Consider the following 27,857-nt stretch of genomic DNA (forward strand, 5'->3'; position numbering starts at 1 on the left):
TTTTTTTTTTTTTCTTATTTTAAAGCAGCTACAAACATTTCCAGGACTGTACTGAATAATTAAGTTCCCATTTTCTTGAAGAATAAAGATAAGTGAAAAGTTTACATTTGTGTTTCAACCACATAAGCAATGAATAATTACTCATGGCTTACATAAAAACAAATAGTCCATTGATGTAAAACACTCTCAGTGTTATTTGATACATGCCTTACTTTACAATCTGTTTCCTAAATACAGAATGTTGGGGTCTGGGAGTGGGTGGGAAGAACTCCTTCAGAAAGCCTGAGGGATACTTGCAGATACGCTGCTCTGGTCTTAACTTCCCATTGAACATGCCCACCTCACTTCTCATTTCCCAGCTGTGCTGCGTGACTCCTATGACATGGCTGCCTTGCTGATCAACTATGGAGCAGATGTCAATCTGCGCTGTGCCAACGAGAGGACAGCTCTCCACGAAGCAGCCAAACTGGGCAGAGAGGACATGGTGAAGCTTATGCTGGTTTCTGGGGCACACCCTGACCCACAGAGCACGTATGGATTCACTCCTCTTGCTCTTGCTGCCCAAAGTGGACACACTGAAATCATGGAAATGTTACTGCAGAAAGGCAAGATCTTCTGTTTGGTCAGCACACTAACAAAGGGTAACATGATCCAGGGGTTTTCCTCTTAATGGAGAGCTTCAAAATAATAAAAGTTAATATTTTATTTAAGCCTAATATAAATGTTTGATAAAAATTATGGGTTAATAGTGATTACTGAAAAGCCTAACATAAAGATTGAATTTTTTATTAGGTCTGACATAATTTCCCGAAAGTTACTAGGATGCAGGTTACTTTTACTTAACATTCCCTCCCCCTGCTAAGAAGATGGTGGTTTTTTAACTTTTTTGTGGTGGTGTCCTTTTCTAGAATCATAAAATCAAACACCCTGCAACATACTCTACACGTTACCTCTGCCTAAGTCTAAATCATGAGGCGGTTTAATCTATTATCAAATGACTAGATATTAGGAAATTCTTCCTGATTTCTTCTCTTTGGGTCCCAGTTCTTCACTCTAGTAATAACCAAAACTCCAAGAGAAGGAGAAAGCAACTTAAATGTATTGGGTACTACTGTCTAAGCAACAAGCATTAAACTACCCATGTTGCCTTGTAACCCTTTAAAAACTTTGTGAGGTAGGTATTATCCTTGTTTTGTACTTGAGGAAAGTGAAGGTCAGCCATGGTACCAGTTGCAGGACTTCCCTTCAAACATGCCCCCCCCCCCCCCAAGCTCTGTAGCTGTGGTCATTTTGAATGCTGGCTTAACTGGCAGGGACCCTTGGCTCAGAGAACTTTGGCTTTTACTGTCTTTGAGGAGAGCTCATTGATGACACTGTTAGATGAAGCAAGGTAGGATCAATCTAAAGCTTTTTTTCAAAAAAGCAAACTTTTACCAAGATTTTTAAAAGTCTCAATAATAGAATTATCATCTTTATTCTCCTCCCTATGTCTAGAAGTATTATTTTGTTCTTTAACAATACATGGTCCTGGTCTTCAATATTCTAGATGGCAGAGACTCCTATATTTAAGAACAACCTTGTGCTCTTTAGACTTATCTAAATCTTTCCTGTTATATGGGGGAGGCTAGTTTCTAATCAATGGCCATAAGACATTTTAAGTAAGATGTTTTAAATGATCAATATTAGAAATGTCTAAAGTCATTAGCTGGAATAGCAAAAGTAAACATTAGAGTCTTTCATCTATGAGGAAAGAGTAACCTTTTGTATAGATCATTGATTAAAATACAGAGAAAGAGAAGCAACAGATGTTAAATCCTTTACCCTGCAAAGAAACCAGCATCAGTTGACCTCAGTGAGTGAGCATTTAAGTGACTCCCTTACAAAGTAATTTGCACCAAGTGACATAGATGGTAAATGACAGAGCTAGTATTTCAAGGTATATCTGTCTGATTCCAAATCACATTACCACCCTGCATTGCTAGAGTGGCAACATGGCATCATAGATATAAGCCCTGGGTCTAGAATACCTGCATATGAATCCTGACTACCTTGCTTACTAGCTATGCATCTTTGGGGAAGTCACTGAAACTCAATGAGTTTCTTCATCTTTAAAATGAGTATGTTAGCACCTACTGCTAGGGGTTCTTACAAAGTTTAAAAATTATACACGTAAAGGAATCAGCACATAGTGGGCACTCAATAAACAGAGGCTTATTGGACTTCTTAAGGCATTCTTGAAATGGGGTTCTTGGGCAGTCACTGGACCCTGATGACTTCTGGAGTCTGTGTTAAAGTCACTACATCTTTTTTATATGAGCTTCAGAATGCTCTCAACTTTCGTCCATTCAAATGCTGTTTCCTCACAGCCCGTTTTACTGGGAAGACTTCCACAACTGACCCAAACTCTTTTCTCCTTCCTTCACCTCCGAACTCCCCTTCCAACCCCAGCCCTAGATCTTCTAGAAGACCTTTTGCCTGTACCTGTACTCTTATTCACATCTCTCACATAACACTTAGTGTACAGGGTATATATAAGTTAAGCATTCTTTTTTTGTTTTGTTTTGTTTTGTTTTTTGGTTTTTTTTGAGACGGAGTCTCGCTCTGTCGCCCAGGCTGGAGTGCAGTGGCGCGATCTCAGCTCACTGCAAGCTCCGCCTCCCGGGTTTATGCCATTCTCCTGCCTCAGCCTCACGAGAAGCTGGGACCACAGGCGCCCGCCACCTCGCCCGGCTAGTTTTTTGTATTTCTTTTTTTTAGTAGAGACGGGGTTTCACCGTGTTAGCCAGGATGGTCTCGATCTCCTGACCTCGTGATCCGCCCGTCTCGGCCTCTCAAAGTGCTAGGATTACAGGCTTGAGCCACCGTGCCCGGCCAGCATTCTTAATCTGAAAATTTGAAATCCAAAATCTTCCAAAATCTGAAACTTTTTGAGGATGCTCAAAAGAAATTCCTACTGGAGCATTTCAGATTTCAGATTTCTGGATTTGGGACTTGTAAATATAATGCAACTTGTAAGTGTAATGCAAATACTTTTTTTAAAAACCCTGAAATCTGAAACACTTCTGGTCCCAAGCATTTTGGATAAGGGATACTCTGTACTAATAACTGTACAACAACTTATCTCTTTGGCTATTGGCAGTTCCTAACTTCAATTAAAAAGTTAGTGTCTCTTAGTATGGTCCCCTACAAACAAGCTAAAACAGAACAAATGCCCTTTTCCACCAAAACAGTATCATTAGATGGCATGGTATTATAGTTCAATAGATTTGTTAGTACCATCCTATATGTGTGTTATGAGTTAAGTGGGCTTTTGTAGGCTGGTCTAGAAATAAAAGCAACTTTTATAACAGTATTTCTACTGGAATTTTCAAGTTCCAAACAAATGGACATCAAATTACTTCAAAAACTAACCTATTTATAATTTAGAAACTGCCATTTTTTTTTTCTTCCCCAACTAGTTTATAAGCTACTTGAGAGCAGGAGGTGTATATTTTGTCACTTTGATTCTTGGTGCTTTGCTAGAGTGCATGCTCACTAACTGCTTTTTGGTGATGGTGATATATTTTTAAGATTGCTCAAGAAGTAACAGTGGAAAATAATTTTTGCATTGACAAGAGTCTTTCTCCTCTTAGGAGCTAATGCTCATGGTCAGGCCTCTGATTCTTCTTCCATTTTACTCGAAGCTGCGAGTGGAGGAAATCCAGATGCTGTGGCCCTCTTGCTGGAGTACGGAGCTGACGCCAACATCCCTAAGAATTCAGGCCACCTGCCCATCCATGTGGCAGCTGACAGGGGCCACTTACTGTTAAGTTCAATTACATTATTGTAAATAATAAAAATTGTAATAGCTACCTTTTATTTTGAGCTGCTTCTAGGAACTTTATAATCTTTAATCACCAATCCCATAACCTAAACATATTGTTTTTTTGTGGTTTATTTATTTATTTATTTATTTTTTGAGATGCAGTCTCACTCTGTTGCCAGGTGCTGGGTCTGAACCACAGACCCTGGCCAAGCAACAGATGAAAGGAGTACTTAGACACAGGTATCCAGTGAAAGAGTGGGCTAGGGGACCAGGCTGCTCATAGAAAGAGTTGTAGCAGCCATGGCCCCGACAAGCTGGTGCTTCAGGCATTTATTTAGTACAGATTTAATGACAAAGGCTTTGAGTCAGCACATTTTGTGGGTAATTAACACAGTTCCCCCCAACCCATCTAGATCAATTCCCTTACACTTCCTTGTTATCTACTCTGAGAGAATTCAGCTGCCTTCAGCCAAATCCTTTCCTGAAGCTTTTGCAAAACCTCCCAGCCTTCCAAAAAGGTTTGCTTCTTTCTATAACTTTTATAATTTTTCCCACCATGCTGACCGAACTCCTACAGCCAGACTGGAGTGCAGTGGCATGATCTCAGCTCACTGCAACCTCTGCCTCCTGGGTTCAAGCAATTCTCCTGCCTCAGCCTCCTGAGTAGCTGGGACTACAGGTGGGCACCACCACACTGGCTAATTTTTGTATTTTTAGTAGAGATGGGGTTTCACTATGTTGGCCAGGATGGTCTCGATCTCTTGACCTCATGATTTGCCCACCTCAGCCTCCCAAAGTGCTGGGATTACAGGCTTGAGCCACTACGACTAGCCTTAAAAATACCTTTTAAAGATGAGAAACTCTTAGGAGAATTGCTTGAACCTGTGAGGTGGAGGCTGCAGTGAGCCGAGATCACGCCACTGCACTCCAGCTTGGGCAACAAGAGCAAAACTCCGTCTCAAAAAAAAAAAAAAAAAAAAAAGAGACTCTTGACCAACTAGGAAGAACTAGAAATGGTTGTTTACCAGGCATCCTCTGAAGCCACCAAAGATATATAAAACTTTTTTCTCAGGTATTTAGACAGTATGGGAAGCCTCAGGTCTCTGGGCTAATTCTGAATTTTATAGCTTACACAGTAATTCCATTCAATTTTACTCGGTATCTGAGCTTCTGGATGAAGGAATTATGCTTTTGTTTGGTTGGGGGTTCTAAATGCCCTCTGAATATTGATACTATCTAGTATTACTATAAAACAATAATAAACAAGTTAGTGCTACTTCTTAAAAATAATGTTGAAATGCATTTTGAAATTCTTTCTCAGAGCTCTAAAGATACTGATTCCAGTTACGGATCTTGCTGCCATTAAGCAGAGTGGGATCAGTCCAGTTCACTGCGCAGCAGCAGGAGCACACCCTCAGTGCCTGGAACTCCTCATCCAGGCTGGATTTGATGTGAACTTCATGCTGGATCAGAGAGTTAGCAAACACTACGATGACCACAGGAAGTCAGCTTTGCATTTTGCTGTATCAAACAGTGACCTCTCTTCAGTCAAGCTGCTTCTGAGTGCTGGAGCTCTGCCTAACCAAGACCCGGTTAACTGCCTCCAGATAGCCCTCAGGATGGGCAACTATGAGCTGATCAGTCTGCTGCTAAGGCATGGGGCCAATGTCAATTACTTCTGCAGAGTTAACCCTTTACATTTCCCATCAGCACTGCAATACACTCTGAAAGATGAAGTCATGCTCAGGATGCTGCTGAACTATGGGTATGACACACAGCGATGTTTTGATTGTCCACATGGAGACAAAGTCCATCCTTCCTATACTGTTGAAGGCTGGACATCTACAGTTATCAAAGATACTAAGGTAAGTCCACAGTATTGGCTGTATTCCCTTACAGTCATTATTTGTGGTGCTGGAACTATGGCAATAAATAGATTACATCCATTCTCTCCAGAAGCTTGAAGAGATCCTAGTATAATAACAATTATATGATAAAATAATTATGATAAAATGAACACAATGTAGAAAGATATAAAAGGAACAAAACAGTACAGAGAAAAGTGATTTAACTCTGCCTAGCAGTGTGAGGAAGTTTCATAAATGAAGCAACTGATTAAATGATTTATTTTGATCATATTTCTGATGAAAAAAAGAATCAGAATAAGTACAGTTGACCAATACCATCCCTCCCCGTTTTTGAGACATTTTTCCCTCTTGGCCTTCATCACACCACATCTCCTTTGACTACTATGCTAAACCATAGCTACTTCATGTTTTTCATTTATTTTCCTAATTCTGACCTTGTTTCCCTCAGTTCTGTGAAGTAATAACTTTGTCATGGCTGCAACATCTCTCTGGAAAGGTTGTTCGAGTGATGCTTGATTATGTTGATCAAGTTCGGATCTGTTCAAAGTTGAAAGCTGTGCTCCAAAAACAGGGGATCTGGTCAGAAATACATTTTATCTTAAGTGAGTATCCTTATAGAATGACTTTTTACAAAAATACTAATTGTATTCTTATTTGGTTGTTTTAGAATTAGAACACCCTTCTCTTCTGGTTAAAAGCTTGACTTAAACCAGAAAAATACTATTCCTATCTTTAAAAAATGTTACTAACTACACTTAATTTGTATTTATTACCTTTTCCGAGGAGATAAAACTTGTTAGGTAACTACTTATTATATAGGTAGGTAATAGTTTCATCCCAATCCACCTAAACCATGGCTACAAAAGAACACCATGGACACAGGAATGAAAAGCTATTATATGGCAATAAAAACAAGGATGAGAAAAAGCTAAGAGCCAAGTCTGTAGAGGGTATCAAAAGGATCTTCTTCAAAGCAAATCCTTTCAAAGTAGCATGTAAGACAAATTAATAATTTATTTCGTGTTATTTCCCTTGGGTGGTAATCTTCAGTTTCTACCCTGTCCCTGAGGGGGCTAAAACATGCAGACTTTTTTTTTTTTTTTTTTGAGACAGAGTCTCACTGTGTCAACCAGGCTGGAGTGCAGTGGCGCAATCACAGCTCATTGCAACCTCCTCCTCCTGGGTTCAAGCAATTATCCTGCCTTGGTCTCGCGAGTAGCTGAGATTACAGGCGCATGGTCACCACACCCCGCTAATTTTCGTATTTTTAATAGAGACGGGGTTTCACCATGTTGGCTAGGCTGGTCTCGAACTCCTGGCCTCAAGTGATCCACCGGCCTCGCCCTCCCAGAGTGCTGGGATTATAGGCATGAGATACCCGGCCTGGCCACATGCAGATTTAAGAACTTCAGATCTCACAGGCCAGATCCACAACTGATGCCAGTCTTTGGATTCTAACTTGACATGGCTCTGGAACCATATCTACAACAAGGATTGCAGTAAGAACTGAAAAACTATTTCCCTGACTTTGCTATTTAATAACAGCAAATGAAATGCTATCAAATACATTTGCTAACAAAACCCTAAGATACTAAAACATAAGTTCTTTTTCTCTTTGGATAATGTGCCTTTTCTTTTTAGCAAACCCTCGCTCCCTAAAACACTTGTGCCGCCTAAAGATCCGGAAATGCATGGGACGTTTACATTTGCGCTGCCCTGTATTCATGTCGTTTCTTCCATTACCCAATCGTCTAAAAGCATATGTCCTTTACAAAGAATACGACCTTTATGGACAAGGAATTTTTACAGGAACCTGGTAATCAAACCATTCTAATGGAAAAGGTATAATTTTGCAGCTATATTCCTTAGAATTTCACTTATGTATGATTCATATTTTTTGCTTTACCCACCAACTAAAATCTCAATGCAGTCTAAGTCCTTTAAAAAGTAGCTCTGGGAGGCTGAGGCAGGAGTATTGCTTCAGCTTGGGGGCGTCAAGGCTGCAGTGAGCTGTGATTGCACCACTGCACTCCAGCCTAGGTGACCAGAGCAAGACCCCATCTCTAAAAGAAAAAAAAAAATTTTTAAGTAGCTTTGAACATAGCTTCTCAACACATAAATGACTAGCATTCTCAAGGCAGTTAAAAAAAAAAAAAACCAAATAGTACAAATTTCAATTAACTGAAATATACCAGTTCTAATTAAGTGTATAAATCCAATGTCTATGTGCTCAAAATAATAGATGCCACTTCTGACAAGTCAAAATAACTCATTACAGTATCTTTTCAATAGAGAAGTATATATGTAATACAGTAGTCTCCCTTATCTTCCGAGGATACGTTCCAAGACCCTCAGTGGATGCCTGAAGCCAGGGTTAGTACAGAACCCTATACGTAGTGTATTTTTTTCGTACACAGTCATGTATCGTACAATGTTTCAGTCATCACTGGACTAAATATGTAATGGTGGTCCCGTAAGATTATAATGCTTATTTTTACTGTACCTTTTCTATGTTTAAATATATACTTACTATATGTTATAATTGCCTATTCAGTACAGTAACATGCTGTACAGGCTTGTAGCCCAGGAGCAACAGGCTATGTAACACATGGCCTAGGTATGTAGTATACCATCCCATCTAGGTTTGTATAAGTGACTCTGATGTTTGCACAATGACAAGATCACCTAACAACACATCTCTCAGTAGGTATCCACATCTTTAAGCCAGTTGTTAAGCGACATACAACTGTACACGCATGCCCTACACTGTGGATACACTGGACAGAGGGATGATTCAGGTCCCAGGTGGGACAAGGCAGGACAGCGAGAGACTTCATCATGTTACTCAGAATGGTGTGCAATTTAAAACTCATAAATTATTTATTTCTGAGACTTTCCTTTTAACACTTTTTTTTTTTTTTTTGAGATGGAGTCTTGTCCTGTCACCCATGCTGGACTGCAGCGGCATGATCTCAGCTCACTTTAACCTCCGCCTCCCGGGTTCAAGCGATTCTCGTGCCTCAGCCTAACGAGTAGCTGGGATTACAGGTGTACACCAACATGCCTGGCTAATTTTTGTATTTTCAGTAGAGACTGGGTTTCACCATGTTGGCCAGACTGATCTTGAACTCCTGACCTTAGATGATCTGCCCTCTTTGGCCTCCCAAAGTGCTGGGATTATAGGTATGAGCCACCATGCCCAGCCTCCTTTTAATAGTTTTGGACCACGGGTAACTGAAACCACACAAAGGGAAACCATGGATAAGGGGGCCTACTGTACATCTCAGTGATTGGACTGAATACACACTGACCCCAGTACATGACTTAGAAGTTTGCTGTTCTTGTGGAAAACTCCCAATACCAGCTTAGTGTCTATTACTGTTTCTTTGTAGAGTCAAATACAGAAGTAGGGTAATTCAGTTAATTGAAATACAACGCTCAATTGAAATTTCATTAATGAGAAACGTGGGTCCCTTCTTTCCACAAAACCCTGGCTATGGCTGACCATTTACTGGTTAATATGATCACTGGAATTGGAATTACAAGTGTTTTCAAATGATTGACGGCTTATGATTTCTGTATTGAACCTAGCCTGATAATGGACATGAAGAGGCTCACTGATGGCAGTTATGTTAAATTTTTATTTCTATATATTCCATACTGCATGTAAGTATAGGTTCCTTTTTCTGAGATGGAGTCACGCCCTGTTGCCCAGGCTGGAGTGCAGTGGTGCAATCTCAGCTCACTGCAACCTCTGCCTCCTGGGTTCCAGAGATTCTCATGTCTCAGCCTCCCGAGTAGCTGGAATCACAAGAGTGTGCCACCACACCCAGCTAATTTTTGTATTTTTAGTAAAGATAGGGTTTCACCATGTTGGTCAGGCTGTCTCCAACTCCTGACCTCAAGTGATCTGCCCGCCTTGGCCTCCCAAAGTGCTGAGATTACAGGCATGAGCCACTGTGCCAGGCCTGCATGTAAGTATACATTTCTACGTGTGGAAAGTGAGGAAAAAAACTGAAAAAGACATTCATTCAACCATACTTGTGTCACATTTAGAAGCCACATCAATAGGAGTAACAGGTACAATGATATCATCCATTTTCACTACAGCCCAGTCAGCTATGGCCTTGATGTTTACATGTTTAGTCTTCGTACTTTTTAAAGAATTAGATAGTCCATTTTAGGGAAACTGAAGCTATATGATTTTTTTCTGGTGTAGGGATTAATGGCTATATAGACTATTTCAGTAAGCATAGACTTTAAATTATTTTTATAGTATTTTTACATTAAAAAATTTATATAGCTGATATGAATAGTTTTTATTTTTTTAAGTCAAACTGATAAGTGAGTGATAAATTATATCTCTCAATATAGAAATATATTTAGGCTATACATGCACTTCTATCAGATAAATTATATAATTCTAAAGTTAATTTCATGTATTACCTGTACCTTCTAAAAGTGTATGTACATTTTTATAAAATTCTAAACAAAACACTAAATCCCAGAAGAAAGGAACTAATTGCCATAAGAAACTATAAAGAGCACATGGGATGAATATGCATTAGTACTGAAATTACAGATCCAAGCTATACTGTGGTATGCACAATAATCTGCCCCTTTAAATTGGAGATATTTCTGTGAGTAGGACCAAACAGTAGCAAGTATACATCAATTAATGAAGTCTTTTTCCTTTGCTAAAAGAAAAAAAGTCACCAGTGATCGATTAGTTTGCTTCTATAACGAACTTTTCCCAATAAAGTGACAATTTTTTTTTTCCATTTTAGCTGCTGTGGAATTGTAGTTGGGCTAGACGTGTAATTTATAATGTCATAACAGATTAAGGAGTCCATTGTTTTACAAACATCTGAAATTACTTTGAGAAATAAAGTTCAGAGTATCAAATATTTCATTAAAAAACACTGTACAAAAATCATGGATTTTATTATACATTAAAAAATCTAACTTTTTTCCTGAAGCCTTGTCAGTAAATACCTATTGTGACAAAATGAAAAAATAAGTTCTCCACCCCACATGTATACCAATACCATGACCACATAAAGTCGAGTCCTTCAAGTCCAATTCTAAAGTGAAACATTGCATGATTTTAAATTGTACACTGCATGATTAATAGTATCAGTGAAATAAGAATTAACCAATTCACTTACATTACAAAATCACCAAATATACAAAGCAATTTTGCACATTAGTTACAACTTAATCCCCAGTCTCAATTAACTGAAGTAAATTTCATGAGTGAAGCCACAGAGATTGGTTAAAAAGTATAATATAGTTCCAGTTTCAAATCTTTATGTATTACTAATTAATGTAGAAAACCGAAATCTCATGGGAGAAGAGTAAACCAAACTTGCTAAAAATAAAGGGTTGCTTTCTACAATTGGTGTGTTTAAATATTTAAAATACAATCTGAATGCTAAGAGGTTGTCTCAGAACCAACATTAATATTTTCGTTTCATTCAGGTGGCAGGTTTTACAATACACTAGCTCGTAGGATCTCTTGGCATTAATAATAGGATTCAAATTTTAAATAATATGGTTCCTAGATATAATGCAAAGTTAACTCAGATGCCTTTACCATATATGATTTTATCTTCCCTAGGATGCACATCCTACTGACCTTTTCCCAAGCAATGGAAACACATTTACCACCCCTAGATTGTGGAGTCTGAGGACTCTTTTGAAACGAAACAATAATCATTGCAGATGTGGCAAAAACTAGACTAGCTTTAGGGACTCTGTTCAAGGTAATAGCGTTAGTCCCTTGTTAGCAAGTTTTCAAAATTTTTAAAGGTGAGAAGGAATAACTGGTTTCCTATCTACTGACTTCATTGCCAGTTACAAACATACTGTTCATACAGGTAACAGAATGCATTGCAGAAGTAGGCAGGCTTAATATCTTTTCTGTTTAAAAAGCAGTTTTGTTGATTTCTAACACCATTAAGTGTAAGTCTAAATGTGAGAAAAGATATCCCAAAATCTAATCCAATTACCCTCAGAGCATCTCAAGAACTAGAAGAGATTTCAAAGGAGGATAACAATCAGCTTTACCACTAGGCAGAAACCCATGGGCAGCCTTTAAATAACAAAAAGAGTTTATTAAAATGGATACTTAAATCTCTGCAGTGATGGAATAGTTCATATAGTTCAATAGTAATGGAACAGAAGTTGAATCATCTAAAATTGTTAAACCCACTCATAATTTCTATTTAGCACTGGAATGCACTTTGATTTGACCTATGAAGATGGGTGTATTGTTGTAGAAATTCCTGTGAACATGACTTAAAACAAACTACAGGTCTGTCCAGCATCCCTAAGTCTGCCAGTGCCCTTAACTCTAGCCTACAGTATGACCCAGGGTGCTGACAAAGGGCAGCACTTGCTACCATGCAAAGCACCAGCTTAGTACAGCTGCCTCCTAATGATGACCACCTTCCTTGTAGAGTAACAAATTTCATCTGAACTAAGTGAGGTGACAATTTGTAGTATAAACAAAAGACTTACTGGAACAGAAAGCTCCAGTCTCCAAAAGGTCTTAAAAACAGGACTTGCCATGACTACTTAAGTGCTGGCAAAAGAAGAAATTCTAACTTCAACAAAACAATTGATACACTATTGTGAAAGCATTCCCTTTGGTAAGCACAAAATAAACTTTTTATCAAAAAGTATTTCATAAATTTCTACTTTTTTACTGTATGTTTTAGTAACATAAAGCATCAGTAAATAAACATTACACCCATTTGGCACATGGATAGAAGGAATATCATGATCCTATATATCATTATCCTATTCCTACAGAAAACAATGTACATATAGTGTGAAACAGCCGAGTTATAGTTTGAGACCTAAAACAGATGCCATTTCTAATGCAGAACTACGAAGAAAAAACTGTATATCAAAAAAAAAAAAAAAAAAAGGCTTTCTCCCTTGTAAAATTATTAAAGTCTTAGTGGCTAACCTCTTGAAAAATTTGTAAATGTGTGACTATGTATTTTACTCACTATATTAACTTTGTATATATATATATATATATACTTTTTCATGTGAAACACATGAAAACATAATTTCTATTAGCAGTATTAAAAGTGATTACAGAAAAAAAAATTAAGGTTTAACATAGACAACAGGCAGTAGAAAAATGTTATTTTGTTATTTTAACCTTGGCACCAGGTTAAATCTTTCCTTGGTCAACTTCTCCTATACTCTACCAGGAATTCAATTCATTTTCAATCTTTCATAAAATTGGACCTTTTTCTCATTTGAAGAGTAGACATATTTACAATAATTAGTGCAAATTATTCTATTCTCATACATTAGTTATTGGCCTTTGTGGATATAAAGTGGTGATTCAGTACTTTATCAAAACATGGGATTATGAAAATACTGGGAATATCAGTCTGAAATTTAAAAGATTACATTTTCTAAACTAAACTCTGGGAATTTTTACTTTAAGCATGAAACATAATTGTTATAGAACTTCTTTTGAAATGTCACTTGACTTTCAATAAAAACTATTTCACACAATGCAGAAAATATAATGTATCACTCCATAGCAGTATCTTTGTCAATCCTAATCTAAAATGTATTTGAACAAAAATCTCTAATAAATTCCAGTATCTTATTTTTAAGCACTACTGCTCTGCAGCAGTAATTGAAGTCCCAACCTGAGAACTAAAAATGTGACAATAAAATGCCAAGGGCTCTATCAATCTTGAACTGAAGACACTTAAGCTTCTTTCCTACTGGCATCAAGTGCAGTACATTAGCAAAATGTGAGCAATCCCAGAAAGTGCCCTGAGATCAACAGTACCACCTGCCACAATTTGAAACCTTAAGTGTAAAATCTCTGTTCTAATTATTTTATAAAAGTTCTATTGCACATTTAGTATTGTTAAAATATTTGCAAACTTGTAGAATTCTCTGTATAAAGGGCTTTAAACTTATTCAGCTAAATGCTTCCTCACTGCCAGAAAATGTTCGTAATGAAAGAAAAGCATATCCATGAATGTCTAAGCCTGAAGACTAAATGATTTCTTACGGTCATAGCCAATTACAATGCAAGAATTAAACAATGCAAGAATTAAAAGTTCACAATCTGAAGGAAAAAATTATTGAGCAAATGTCTACTTCAGGGAGATGAGCAGGTTTTCCTTAGATGTTAATGCATAGTACATTATGTTTAAGGGGGAAAAAAGATCAATGCAAACCTAAGCATCGAGTTCAATCTTTCTTTTAAAATGTAGCTACAACAAATAAGCAAATATAAAGCTCAGTCTCCTCCTTGATATTTCAACACAGTTGTTACCTTGTGCCATTTCACCATAGAAACTGTCAAATTCCAAGGGGGAAATATCTACCAGAAGTTTAAGTTTATGCTTCTGACTCTCTCTTCTTTCCTCCTTCTCCCAAATCACTCTCTTCTGACTGGCTACTGCTAAGGACAACAAACGGCCCCTCACTACTGGCTTGGTTTGGTCTACTGGACGCAGCTATCAACCGACTTTGTTCTTCCAAGTCCTAGTGGAAAAGACAAAAAAGAAACTAAGTTACTTGTCTGCAGTCAAATGGCAAATTATGCAGTTAAGATACATTCTTGAGAGCCACTTCAGTTCTTCTGTCATAAATATATATGCATACTTCTGACAACTTGATAAAAAGAAAAGCTACCCCCAAACAATACAACACCAGAATGAATTTTGGCACCATCCTATAAAAGCCAACATTCAAACTAAAATATAGTATTTTCTCATTTTCTTTTTTTATGACCAACAACCAAATAAAGCCCATCATCTCTCACTATACACCATAGTAAAACCCTCGAAAGGGATCACCCCACACTCCTTTCCCTTCCCCTCTCCAGCCCTTTTCTCCATCCCTGTCCAATTCATCTTGCTAAATCAGGTTTCACCTTCCCTCAGCCTAGCCTACCAAGGAAGCCTCACTTCAGTGTCATCTTTGCCACTTCCCTCTTCTTTGTCCAGAAAGACAGCCCACAGCCAATGCTTACTGATCTAAGTATCCCAGCTGTCTCCTCTTTACCATTCCTACAGTCAATCTGCAACCCATAACACGCTCTTACAATCTCATGGATCATTTAATGCATTCTTCAAGTTTTGCTCCAAAATTTGTCTTTTAAAATTATCCTGTTGGATGGACAATGATTTGACACTCCTGGCAATATTAAAAATATTTATTTCATTATATATTTCATATAACATATATATATATATATATATATATTTATTTATTTCCCCCATAGAAGGCAAAATGGCTTTCAGCAATGGCAGTTAAATCTATACAGCCTCTCAACTGCTTTGACAGAGATAACCTCCTCTGAAATATTAAAGTTCTGGTATATTTTTGAAACGGTCATATTACATGTCAACATAATTATAATGTAAACATCATATCAAAAAAGAGATGTGACCCTTTTCTGCTATGGTATGAATCATCTGTTTATGAAGTGGCTGAACAAGCAGAAACAGTCCTTCATTTGGAAATTCAAATCTGAAAGTCATAGTGCTGAATTAAGTCTTCACAAACAACACACAAAGATCTAGACATTAGGACTGTATACCTTTTCAATCTGTTTTTGTTTATTGAGTTCTTTCTGTTGCTTCTCTTTTACTCTCTCTATTTCTTTTTGTTTTTCTGATGCCCTACGATCCTAAGAAACAGATGAATAAAACTAATGAATTAAACATGAAATAACTTTAAATTTTAGACATTTCAGTTAATATCACATTTGTAACCTTTCAATTTTTTTTTTGCATTTATACATAAGAAAGCACACCAACGGTTTACATTCAATGGTAAACAAGTATTCAAATTCTAAATGCTATGTTGGTAATAGTATCCACTGTTAATTGTTTAGCAAAATCATTTTATTTACTTGCTAATATGAAAGAGCTAATACACTATTTTAGTTAACATTCTTGGAAAATCATGCATCTTGGATTTTTTTTTTTTTTTTTTTGAGATAGATAGAGACTCGCTTTTGCCCAGGCTGGAGTACAGTGGTGTGATCTCAACTCACTGCAACCTCCACCTCCCGGGTTCAAGTCATTCTCATGCCTCAGACCTCCTCAGTAGCTGGGATTACAGGTGCACGACACCACAGTCAACTAATTTTTGTATTTTTAGTAGAGACAGGGTTTCACCATGTTGGCCAGGCTAGTCTCGAACTCCTGACCTCAAGTGATCTGCCCGCCTCAGCCTCCCAATGTGCTGCGATTACAGACATGAGCCACTGTGCCCAGCCACATCTTGGATTCTTACCAGTTCAGCATGCAAAGCTATCTGTTTTGCCAGTCCAACAGAATCACATATCTAAAAAGGGAAAAAGTATGAAAAATTCAGGCAGTTCTCACAACAAAGCAACAATGTCAAGTATCCAAATAACTGATGTAACTAGTTTTATAACGAATCCTAATACATTGCTTCAAGCAAAAGCATATTTAAGAATGCTCAAGCCCCAAAACCAAGGCTTTGTATGTTTTCCTTGAAGTCTATAGGCTTCCACTGCTGACTCTCACTTTCATATACCCAATTCTTGTTATGTCAAATTCATTACTGTCATAGTAAGGCCTACAAGGAAGACGCACACAGCTGCTAATGCTATTCTAAGCTGAAGACATCTGAAAATGGCTGGTTTTGGGAATATATTCCATTCCCAGCATAAATTAGAGGCTAAAATATTGCACCAGCTATCAGCGGCAGGGAAAACATGAGTCTGTAGAGTCAGAAGGCCCAACCCATCAGCTTGGCTCTCTTCAGAGATGCTTTGCTCAAGCAGCTCAGTCAGCCTAGGCAAAATTTGGGAGTTTTTTCCAAAAATCTTAGAATTATATAAGAATTGTATTTACACAAAAAACTACAAAACACTGATGAAAGAGACTGAAGACACAAACAAAAAAACATCCCATGCTCATGGATCAGAATAATACAGCTAAAATAACCATATTGCCCAAAGCAATCTATAGGTTCAATGCAAATAGCCAAAGCAATCTTAAACAAAAAGAACAAAGCTGGAGGCATCACATTACCTAACTTCAAAATATATTACAAGGCTATAGTAAGCAAAACAGCAGGGGATTGTTATAAAAATAAGACATATGACCAATGGAACAGAATAGAGAACCCAGGAACGAAGCCACATGTTTACAGCCAACTGATCTTCAACAAAGCTGACAAAGAACTTTCACTAGGGAAGGGATATCCTCTTCAATAAATGGTTCTGGCAAGATTGGAGAGCCACATGTAGAAGAATGAAACCAGACCCCTCCCTCTCACCATATACAAAAATCAACTCAAAATACACTAAAGACTTAAACATAAGATCCACCACTATAAAAACACTAGAAGAAATTATAAGGATCAGAGCAGAAATAAATGAATCTGACATGAAGAAAACAATACAAAAGATCAACATAACAAAAAGTTGGTTTTTTTGAGAAGATAAACAAAACTGACATTTAGCCAGACGAAGAAAAAGAAGACTCAAGTAAATAAAATTGGAGATTAAAAAGGAGACATTACAATAGATACTGCATAAATTCAGAGGATCATTGGTGGCTACTATGAGCAACTACATGCTAATAAATTGGAAAATCGAGAAGAAATGGATAAATTTCTAGACAAATACAACCTAAAGACTGAACCACGAAGAAATCCAAAACCTGAACAGTCCAATAACAAGTAACAAGATCCAAACCATAATAAAAAGTCTCCTGATAATGAAAAGCCCAGGACCCGATGGCTTTACTGCTGAATTCTACCAACATTTAAAGAAGAACTAATACCAATCTTACCCAAAATGTTATAAAAAATAGAGAAAGGAATTCTTCCAAACTCATTCTACAAGGCCAGTATTACCTGATACCAAAATCAGACAAAGACATATCAAAAAAAGAAAACTACACGCCAATATATCTCATGAATATTGACGCAAAAATCCTCAACAAAATACCAGCAAACCAAATGCAACAGCACATTAAAAAGATCATTTATCAGGACCAAGGATTTATCCCAGGGATGTAAAGATAGTTCAACATACGCAAATCAATCAATATGCTACATCATATCAACAGAATAAAGAACAAAAACTATTTAATCAATTACTGCTGAAAATGCATTGATAAAATTCAACATCCCTTCATGATTAAAAACCCTAAAAAAACTTGGTATAGAAGGAATATAGCTCAACATAATAAAAGCCATATATGACAGACTCACAGCTAGTATCATACTGAATGGGGAAAAACCAAAAGCCTTTCCACCTTATAGATGGAAGATGAGTAATCAGACAAGAGAGAAAAAAGGAATCCAAACTGGAAAGGAAGAAGTCAAACTATCCTTGTTTGCAGATGATATGATGATCTTATATTTAGAAAAATTTAGACTCCACCAAAAAACTATTAGCACTGATTCATTCAGTAAAGCTTCAGAATACAAAATCAACATACAACAATTAGTAGCATTTCTATATGCCAACAGTGAACAATCTGAAAAAGAAATAAAGTAATCTCACTTACAACAGCCATAGATAAAATTAAATACCTAGGAGTTAACCCAAGAAGTGAAAGATCTCTATAATGAAAACTACAAGCTGGGTGCAGTGGCTCAGGCCAGTAATCCCAGCACTTTGGGAGGCCCAGGCAGGTGGATCACTTGAGGCCAGGAGTTTGAGACCAGCCTGGCCAATATGGTGAAACCCCATCTCTACTAAAAATATTAGACAGGCGTGGTGGCACATACCTGTAATCCCAGCTACTTGGGAGGCTCAGGCATGAGAATTGCTTCAACCTGGAAGGCAGACATTGCAGTGAGCCGAGATTATGCAACTGCACACTCCAGCCTGGGCAATAGAGTGAGACTCTGTCTCAAAAAAAAAAAAAAAAAAAAACCCCAAAAAAATATAAAACCCTGATGAAAGAAACTGAAGAGGACACCAAAAATGGAAACATATTCCATGTTCATGGATTGGAAGAATCAATGTTGTTAAAATATCCATACTACCCAAAGCAATCTGCAGATTCAATGCAATCCCTATCAAAAAACCAATGACATTCGTCACAGAAATGGAAAAATATAATCTAAAAATGTATATGGAATCATAAAAGATTCAGAATAGCCAAAAGCTATTCTGAGCAAAAATAACAAAACTAGAGAAATCACATTACCTGACTTCAAATTACAATACTACAGAGCTGTAGTAACCAAAACGGCATGGTACTGGCAAAAAAAGAAAAAAGACACACAGAGCAATGCAACAGAATAGAAAATCCAGAAACAAATCCATACAACTACAGTGAACTCATTTTTGACAAAGGCGTCAAGAATACACATTGGGGGAAAGACAGTCCCTTCAATAAAAACTGGATATCCATATGCAGAATAATAAAACTAGACCCCTATCTCTCACCATATACAAAAATCTAATCAAAATGGATTAAAGCCTTAAATCTAAGACCCCAAACTATGAAACTACTACACAAAAATATTGGGGAAACTCTTCAGGACATCAGTCTGGGCAAAAATTTCTTGAGTAATACCCCATAAGCACAGGCAACTAAAGCAAAAATGGACAAATGGGATCTCATCAAGTTAAAAAGCTTCTGCACTGCAAAGAAAACAATCAACAAAGTGAAGAAACAAGTCACAGAATGGGAGAAAATATTTGTAAACTACTCATCTGACAAGGGATTAATAATCAGAATATACATAGAGCTCAAACAACTCTATAGGAAAAAACTTAATCTGATTTAAAACTGGACAAAAGATTTGAATAGACGTTTTTCAAAAGAAGACATACAAATGGCAAACAGGCTTATGAAAAGGTCCTCAACATCACTGATCATCAGAGAAATGCAAATCAAAACTACAATGTATCATCTCACCCCAGTTAAAATGGCTTGTAGCAAAAAGGCAATAACAAATGCTGGGAAGCATGTGGAGAAAAGGGAACCCTTGTACACTGTTGGTGGGAATGTAAATTAGTATAACCACTATGGAGAAAACTCAGAGGTTCCTCAAAAAAGTAAAAATAGAGTTACCATATGATCCAGCAATCCCACTGCTGGGTATATACCTAAAAAAATGAAATCAATATATTGAAGAGACATCTGCACTCCCGTGTTTGTTGCAGCTCTGTTCACAATAGCCACAATTTGGAAGCAACCTAAGTGTCCATCAACAGATGAATGGATAAAGAAAATGTACACATACACAATGGAGTACTATTCAGCCAGAAAAAAGGAATGAGATTCTGCCATTTGAATGGATGATAGATGGATAAAGAAAATGTGGTACTTACATACAATGGAGTACTATTCAGCCATAAAAAAGAATGAGATTCTGTCATTTGCAACAAGATATATGGAACATGGAGGTCATTATGTTAAGCACACAAGCCAGGCACAGAAAGACAAATGTTGCCATGTTTTCACTTATTTGTGGGATCTAAAAATCAAAACAATTGAACTCATGGAGCCAGAGAGTAGAAGGATGGTTACCAGAGGCTGAGAAGGGTAGTGTGCGGATGGGGGGTGGGAGGATGGTTAATGATAAAGAAAAAAAAAAAATAGAATGAATAAGACCTGGTATTTGATAGAAGAGGGGGACTATGGTCAATAATAACTGTACATTTAAAAATAACTAAAGAAGTATAATTGGATTGTTTCTAATACAAATGATAAATGCTTAAGGGAATGAATACTCAATTTTCCATGATGTGGTTATTATGCATTGCATGCACATAGCAAAATATTTCATGTACTGCATAAATATATACACCTGGCTGGGCGAGGTGGCTCACACCTATAATCCCAGCACTTTGGGAGGCTGAGGCAGGCGGATCACCTGAGGTCGGGAGTTTGAGACCAGCCTGACCAACATGAAGAAACCCTGTCTCTACTAAAAACACAAAATTAGCTGGGCGTGGTGGTAGGTACATGCCTATGGTCCCAGCTACTCAGGAGGCTGAAGCAGGAGAATCGCTTTAACCTGGGGGGTGCGGAGGTTGCAATGAGCCAAGATTGCACCATTGCACTCCAGCCCAGGCAACAGAGCAAGACTCCATCTTAAAAAAAAAAAAAAAAGTGCATATACACACACACACACACACACACACACCCCTTGTACCCACAAAAATCAAAAAGAAAAAAAAAAGATCATCCTACTTTCACCATTTTAGCTCTTAGTCTCTTGAGAAACTTTGTTAGTATGATATTCTCAATAACTGTTCTATCAAAGGTTTTTTTTCCAGCCAGGCATGGCAGCTCACGCCTGTAATCCCAACACTCTGGGAGGCCGAGGCAGGTGGATCACTTGAGGTCAGGAGTTCAAGACCAGCCTGGCCAACATGGTGAAATCCTGTCTCTATTAAAAACAATTAGCCAGGCATGGTGGCAGACACCTGCAGTCCCAGCTACTTGGGAGGCTGAGGCAGGAGAATCACTTTGATCCAGGAGGTAGAGGTTGCAGTAAGCCAAGATTGTGCCACTGCACTCCAGCCTGGGCAACAGAGCAAGAATTCATCTCAAAAATAAATAAATAAATAAAATAAAGGTGATTTTCCATAGGAAAAAAAATACTAGAAGAAAACAAAGGGAAAACTCTCCTGCACATTGGTCTCGGCAAAGATTTTATGCCTAAGACCGCAAAAGTATAGGCAATAAAAATAGACAAATGGGACTTAAACTAAAAAGTGTCTGCACAGCCAAAGAAATAACAGAGTAAAGAGACAACCTGTTGAATGGGAGAAATTATTTGCAAACTGTTCATCCAACTGGGGACTAATATCCAGAATATACAATGAACTCAACAGGGAAAAAAAAAATCCCATTTAGAAGTATGCAGAGGATATGAATATGTACTTCTTAAAGGACATAAAAACAGGCAACAGGTATATGAAAATTGCTCAACATCACTATTCATTAGAGAAATCCAAATCAAAATGACAATGAGTCATTCTTACCCTAGTCAGAATGGCTATAACTAAAAAAGCAAAAAATAACAGATGTTGGTGAAATGCAGAAAAAAGGGGAACTCATACACCGTTGATGGGAACATAAACTAGCACAACCACTATGGAAAACCGTATGGAGATCTCTCAGAAACTAAAAATAGAACTACCATTCGATCCAACAATCCCACTACTGGGTATCTACCCAAAATTAAAGAAATCTGTATCAAAAGGATACCTGCACTCACATGTTTACTGTAGCACTATTCACAAAAGCAAATATGTTAAATCAATCTAAATGTTCATTAACAGATAAATGAATAAAGAAAATGTGGTACATATACACAATGGAGTACTATTCAGCCATAAAAAGAATGAAATCATGTCATTTGCAGCAACATGGATAGAACTAGAGGTCATTATCTTACATGAAATAAGCCAGGCACAAAAAGACAAATATCACATGTTCTCACTTGTATGTGGGAGCCAAAAAATTGATCACATGGAGGCAGAGAGTGGAATGATAGATAAGAGACTCGGAAGGCTGAGTGATGAGGAAAGGGGAGGATGAAGAAAAGTGGATTACAGGGTATGATAGAAGGAATATATTTAATATCTGACAGCAGAGTAGGGTGACTATACTTAACAAAAATGTATTGTACTTGGGTGATGGACACCCTAAATACCCTGACTTGCTTACTGTACATTCTATACACGTAACAAAATTCACATGTACCCCATAAATTTGTATTAATTGTAAAGAATTCAATCAGTAATTACTAAGTAATTAGTAAGAATTTAATAATTATTAAATCTTAGTAAGAATCACTTAGTAAGTGGTTATGACAGAGATATTCCGCAAAGCCATGTACCTTTTCCCCCTCATTGTTTGACTCGAATATATAGCAGACTGATGACAGATTACTTTCACTTCTCCCACTAGATGTCCGAAGAACAAATCCAAAAAGGCGCTTATTTTCCTGGTGTGTAGCATACAAAACTACACAAGGTAATGGAAACTGCCACAGAAAACATCAGAAGCAAACATGAGATTTTACAAGTCATTACAGCAGCACTCGTGACAAACTCATAAGCTAAGTTCTAAAAATATAAATATTGTAATATATTAAAGCCAATTATTTTAAAAGACTCGTAATGCAGAAACAAGTAATGTCATATTTGGTTTGAATTAACAAGCAGAAAAAGAGGTTGTTGAATATTACATTTATTTTATTAGTCATTAACACATTTTACAAAGTCAAAAAGAACTGTTAAAAAAATTACAAAAAGAATTGTGTTAACTCTTTTTTTTTTTTTGAGACGGAGTCTCGCTCTGTTGCCCAGGCTGGAGTGCAGTGGCCGGATCTCAGCTCACTGCAAGTTCCGCCTCCCGGGTTCACGCCATTCTCCTGCCTCAGCCTCCCGAGTAGCTGGGACTACAGGCGCCCGCCACCTCGCCCGGCTAGTTTTTTGTATTTTTTTAGTAGAGACGGGGTTTCACCATGTTAGCCAGGATGGTCTCGATCTCCTGACCTCGTGATCCACCCGTCTCGGCCTCCCAAAGTGCTGGGATTACAGGCTTGAGCCACCGCGCCCGGCCGTGTTAATTCTTTTAAGTTACATAAAATGTTCAATGGTAACACAATGATAAGAATTGTGTTAATTATTTTAAGTTACATAAACTGTTCAATGATAACTTTTTGGAGATGGCCACAGACTTAAGTACAACAGCCAAAGACCAATCATAGCTGATCCTATCACACTTGAATATACAGGATTAGGATTATTATCAAATTGTAAGATGTGTATATATACAAAGAGACCTAAAACAAAGCTTAAATCATGTAGAACTCACCGTGAGCCTTGTAACTTGTGTCTGTGGATCAATTAACCTAAAATAATAATTTAAAAATTGGAAAACAAATTTTAATTAGGCTGAAATCATGTAAATGTTTTTTCTACAGTTTTTTAAGGGAGGGTTTTACTTACTTTAAACAGTCACAAGTGACTAATAAATGCGATTCTGTCATCCGAAAGATGTTATGGATGGCTCGGGCAGCTAAGATTTGGCGCATTGTTTCATAAACAACATCTGGATGGTCATCTGATTTCACCTCCATTGAACCAAGGAATCGGACAATAAATAACTGATGAAGAATAGAATCTATAACAGAACAAGATGTATTATATATTTTTAAATGCCATATTTCTTTTCCAAAAGAATAAAATACATTGCCTCCTTTTAGATTTTCCAGTGAAAAATTCAACAACCTAAGGGATACATTTCAAAATAACTCCTAACTACAGTATTCCAAGTTATAGGAAAATTAGGGTTTAAAATTCAAATAGCTAAAAGTAATGCTTCAACAATTGGTGGTTCTGAGGCCAGGCGTGGTGGTTGACACCTATAATCATAGCACTCTGGGAGGCTGAGGCAGGAGGATCCCTTGAGCCCAGGAGTTCAAGACCAGCCTAGGCAACATAGGGAGACCCTGTCTCTTAACAAACACACACACACACACACACACAAACACAACAATTGGTGGTTCTTACAGCATTTCTGTAAGTTTAGAATTAAAATGAATAGTTAGTGGTGGAAAAACAAAATTTATGCTCCAGTACCAGAAGTGAAACATCAGCTGTTAGGAAAAGCTTGAAAGGTATCTTAGGCACTGAGAATTTGACTATAAGGTCAAAAGTGTGAGAGTCTATAGTTTTGTATGAATCACAACATCTTAAGTCAGATTAAGTTCTGTTGCTTCAAGTGTACTATAAGTAGAGGAAATTCTGAAGTAAAGATAACATTAAAACTGAGCTTAGTAGCAGAACAAATATAAACAATAAATTCTTCACAGTTTGCTGAGAAGTAGTTCTAAAATATGAATGCTGCACATCTGTCTTACCTTCAGTTTCAGATTTTATAATTCCCCCAGATTCTCCAAATGGATTTGTACGCCTAAAAAGTTCAGAAAAAAATATGAACAAATGATCAGTTACCATGAGCCACAGAGAAGAATCTAATCATTAAAACCAGAGTTAACATTTTAAAAAGAAAGCTCTAAAATGCCCCATCCTGTTAAGAAACACTATTGATCACTAAATTACTATGATGAAGGCCTCTGTTGTCACACATTAACTGATCAATGTTCATGCACTTTAGAAGACACAGATGAATTGGAAGTTTAGCCATACACAACAAAAAATCAACATAATAATAAACCATGTTGCAAAAGTTCTTGAATTTAAATAAGCTAGCACAGAGGAACACTGATTTAACTGCAATCTTAGCTGCTTGAGAAAAATGCCAAGAATGTCCTGGAATTATAAAAACTTCTTTTTAGGTTTTTACTTACTTCTGTAAGTATATGTTGCAAGTTAGCTATAGTCAAGTTTTAAACCTGTATTTCTTAAAGCACAAGTAACAATGCAAAAAGAAAAGTGAACTGGAGATGGAAGTTACCTTCCTCCTTAGTGTGCATGGCTTGTGGCACACCACAGTGAAGGAAGAAAAGTATAACTCAAAGTAGGTTTTGGAGGGCTGGGCATTGTGGCTCACACCTGTAATCTCAGCACTTTGCGAGGCCGAGGCAGGAGGACTGCTTGAGCCCTGGAGTTTGAGATCTGCTTGGGCAACACAGGAAGACCCCGTCTCTACCAAAGAAATTTAAAAATTAGTTGGGTGTGGTGGTGCACGCCTGTGGTCCCAGGTACCCAGGAGGGTGAGGCAGGAGGATCCCTTCAGCCCAGGAGGTCAAAGCTGCAGTGAGCTATGATCATGCCACTGCACTCCAGCCTGGGCAACAGAGTGAGACCCCATCTCAAAACAAAACACAATAGGTTTTGGAAGCAGAGAGCTAAGTGGTTCTAAAAAAACACTGACATTAAGATAACAGGAAATTAATATCTGTAGTATGTGTCCTATTACATCAAATGCTAAGTGTATTTCTGTGATGTGTAAATGACTTTTTGTGGGCCATAGCCATGTATATCCAAATTAATATATGATCAATTCATTAGGTGTCCATTCTACTTAATAAATGATTTGCCTTAAGTCATGTTTCCTTCAACCACAGCTAAGGAAAAATTTTAACTGCTTTGGTGAGAATATTCTTTATATAAATAAAAGATGATTCATTAATAATTCATAATAGTGATAATGTTTTAGTAACTTCCTGAAGATTTCTTATTCTGGTATAAGATAATATTTTCTAATAAACCTATATCACGTGTATTATCCTCAAGAATTTTTTAAAATTTGTCATGACCTAAAGACAGGGCTATCAACTTTCTTCTGCAATTTTAAGAGCAAATATCCAAGAAGTAGACCTAATAAGCAATACAGAATTAAATATTTTGAAACTAAATTATCTTAACTCCTTAACTGAGGCAGAAGACATAAAGGAAAAACCTGCATGGTTCTTCCCTAACTATCAATATGTTACATAATTAAACAAAGAAAGTACAACATAGCTGATGTACATGATAAATAAGAGATGACTCTCAAATGTAGACAGGGGATTATAAGCCTTACAGACCACAGCACAAAGTACCTGTGATGCTCTCACCCACCTGCCTCCCTGGCCAAAGGCTTTTGCCTGGCCAGGCTGATCTTCACACACAGGAGAAATTATGTCAAACTGTATTGGGGTGTCTGGGGCAACAAGGGAATCTAGAGACAGGGCAGCCAAATTTGTAGACTCAGATCCTAAGGATCCTGAACTGCTGGTTCGAGCTGTCGGTGGCCGAGATTGTCTAAGCATAAAAAAAGAAGGCATTGCATTTAATTTTCCCTTTTGGATATTAAATATTTAACAAACTATGAAAAAAGAAAACACAACATTATAACTCAATGAGAAGTCTTATGTTTCAGTACAAACCTAATCCCAGATCACAGATACTTTAAATAGCCCATATCCTTCTTTAAATAACTCAGTGTGGTAACTTACCCTGCGGCTGGCCGCAGGCTCTCGTGCCTCTGCTGGAAAGATGGGGAAGGAGTGACAGCTTCCAGAGCTGACTGATTTACTCGTGCAGCAGTTTCCTATTTTAATTTTTTTAAAAAAGGACTAATATTAGTAAAGTAAGCAAACCAAAAGTTTGAATGTTACTCTGAATGGTTAGAATGCTTCTGGTTACACTTAAAATATAAATTAGAGCTACTAAAGTAGTTCTATATTCCCTCATCTTAATATTAGGGTACATAACTGATTTCCTCTTCTCATAACCTAGCAAAAAATTTGATTTTCTACTTATATGTAATGATTAGATATTGCTTTTTCTTTAATTTTTTAAAATTCCCTGTAAGTGTTGCACACTTTAAATTTTTAAAGAAAATATTGTTTTCTTTACATTTTTAACCACCAGATTTTTTTTTATTAAAGTTTGTATTGCTAGCACCCAGTCCACTGCCTAGCACAATGGACAATCAATACATTTGTTGAATAAAGAAATTTAGAAGGAACAGGAAATACTCACAAAATATGAGTATTTTATAACTATGCTGGTAAAGTTTTCACAATTTTCCAGAATATATTTATGCTCAGAAATATCTATTTATTAATTTATAAAGTTGTCATATTTTCAGACCGAAAAATTGGAAATAAGAAAGCTTTTCATAAGAAATACTTTAGACTGTTTTATTTAAAATATTGACTGAATAAAAATGGTATTTAAATTAGAGATCTGTTTTAATCATGTACATATAGTTAACATTTCTCTATACTTAAAAACAGTTAACATGGTAAATTTGTAGATTTTTTCACAGTTTTTTAAATGGTCTTTTTTTGGGAAACAGGTTCTCTGCTGCCCAGGCTGGCGTGCAATGATTACGGCTCACTGCACCCTCGATCTCCTAGGCTTAAGCAGTCCTCCCCCTCAGCCTCCTGAGTAGTTGGGACAACAGGCACTACTCCATAAAAATGGTCTTTAAATTAGAAAAAATAATAACAAAACCATTTTGCATTTCTGTATCTTATGGTTAGCAAAATCACCAATACAATGCCACAAACTGATCAAAATTTCTATTCTCACTAATACAGATAAAATAATTCTGGATAACCTAGGAAATACTAACTAAAAATTAGTTCTGATAATTGGTAGGAAAAGACTATATAAGTATTAACACACTATTCAAATCCAAACACTGTATTCCCTAGATGATAAAATAAATCATTTAATTTGTTGTTTTTTTTTTTTTTTTTTT

At 37.0% G+C, this 27,857-nt stretch overlaps 2 protein-coding genes across 3 annotated transcripts in view; one reads left to right on the forward strand and one right to left on the reverse strand.

Moving 5' to 3' along the window:
- The window catches only part of ASB14 (ankyrin repeat and SOCS box containing 14), a 24,482-nt gene extending 8,805 nt beyond the window's left edge, over window positions 1-15,677 (forward strand). The window contains exons 6-10 of one of the 2 annotated variants that reach the window (XM_011947251.1): window positions 360-605; window positions 3,633-3,804; window positions 5,127-5,670; window positions 6,122-6,275; window positions 7,315-7,493. In XM_011947251.1, the coding sequence (XP_011802641.1) occupies window positions 360-605; window positions 3,633-3,804; window positions 5,127-5,670; window positions 6,122-6,275; window positions 7,315-7,493 (1,295 nt within the window). Of the gene's footprint in view, window positions 1-359; window positions 606-3,632; window positions 3,805-4,746; window positions 5,671-6,121; window positions 6,276-7,314; window positions 7,516-14,130 lie in introns of those variants that run through there. The other variant, XM_011947252.1, reaches the window with a different exon arrangement.
- APPL1 (adaptor protein, phosphotyrosine interaction, PH domain and leucine zipper containing 1) overlaps window positions 11,145-27,857 on the reverse strand; it is a 49,041-nt gene continuing 32,328 nt past the window's right edge. Inside the window, exons 13-21 of the mRNA XM_011947303.1 lie at window positions 26,602-26,696; window positions 26,225-26,407; window positions 24,559-24,611; window positions 23,645-23,819; window positions 23,511-23,547; window positions 22,528-22,674; window positions 15,970-16,020; window positions 15,269-15,358; window positions 11,145-14,208 (exon numbers count right to left, since the gene is read on the reverse strand). Coding sequence (XP_011802693.1) covers window positions 14,062-14,208; window positions 15,269-15,358; window positions 15,970-16,020; window positions 22,528-22,674; window positions 23,511-23,547; window positions 23,645-23,819; window positions 24,559-24,611; window positions 26,225-26,407; window positions 26,602-26,696 — 978 coding nt within the window. The 3' untranslated portion in view covers window positions 11,145-14,061. The remainder of the gene's footprint in view (window positions 14,209-15,268; window positions 15,359-15,969; window positions 16,021-22,527; window positions 22,675-23,510; window positions 23,548-23,644; window positions 23,820-24,558; window positions 24,612-26,224; window positions 26,408-26,601; window positions 26,697-27,857) is intronic.

This window comes from Colobus angolensis, unplaced genomic scaffold (genome assembly GCF_000951035.1).
Source record: "Colobus angolensis palliatus isolate OR3802 unplaced genomic scaffold, Cang.pa_1.0 Scaffold26, whole genome shotgun sequence".
Taxonomy (NCBI): domain Eukaryota; kingdom Metazoa; phylum Chordata; class Mammalia; order Primates; family Cercopithecidae; genus Colobus; species Colobus angolensis.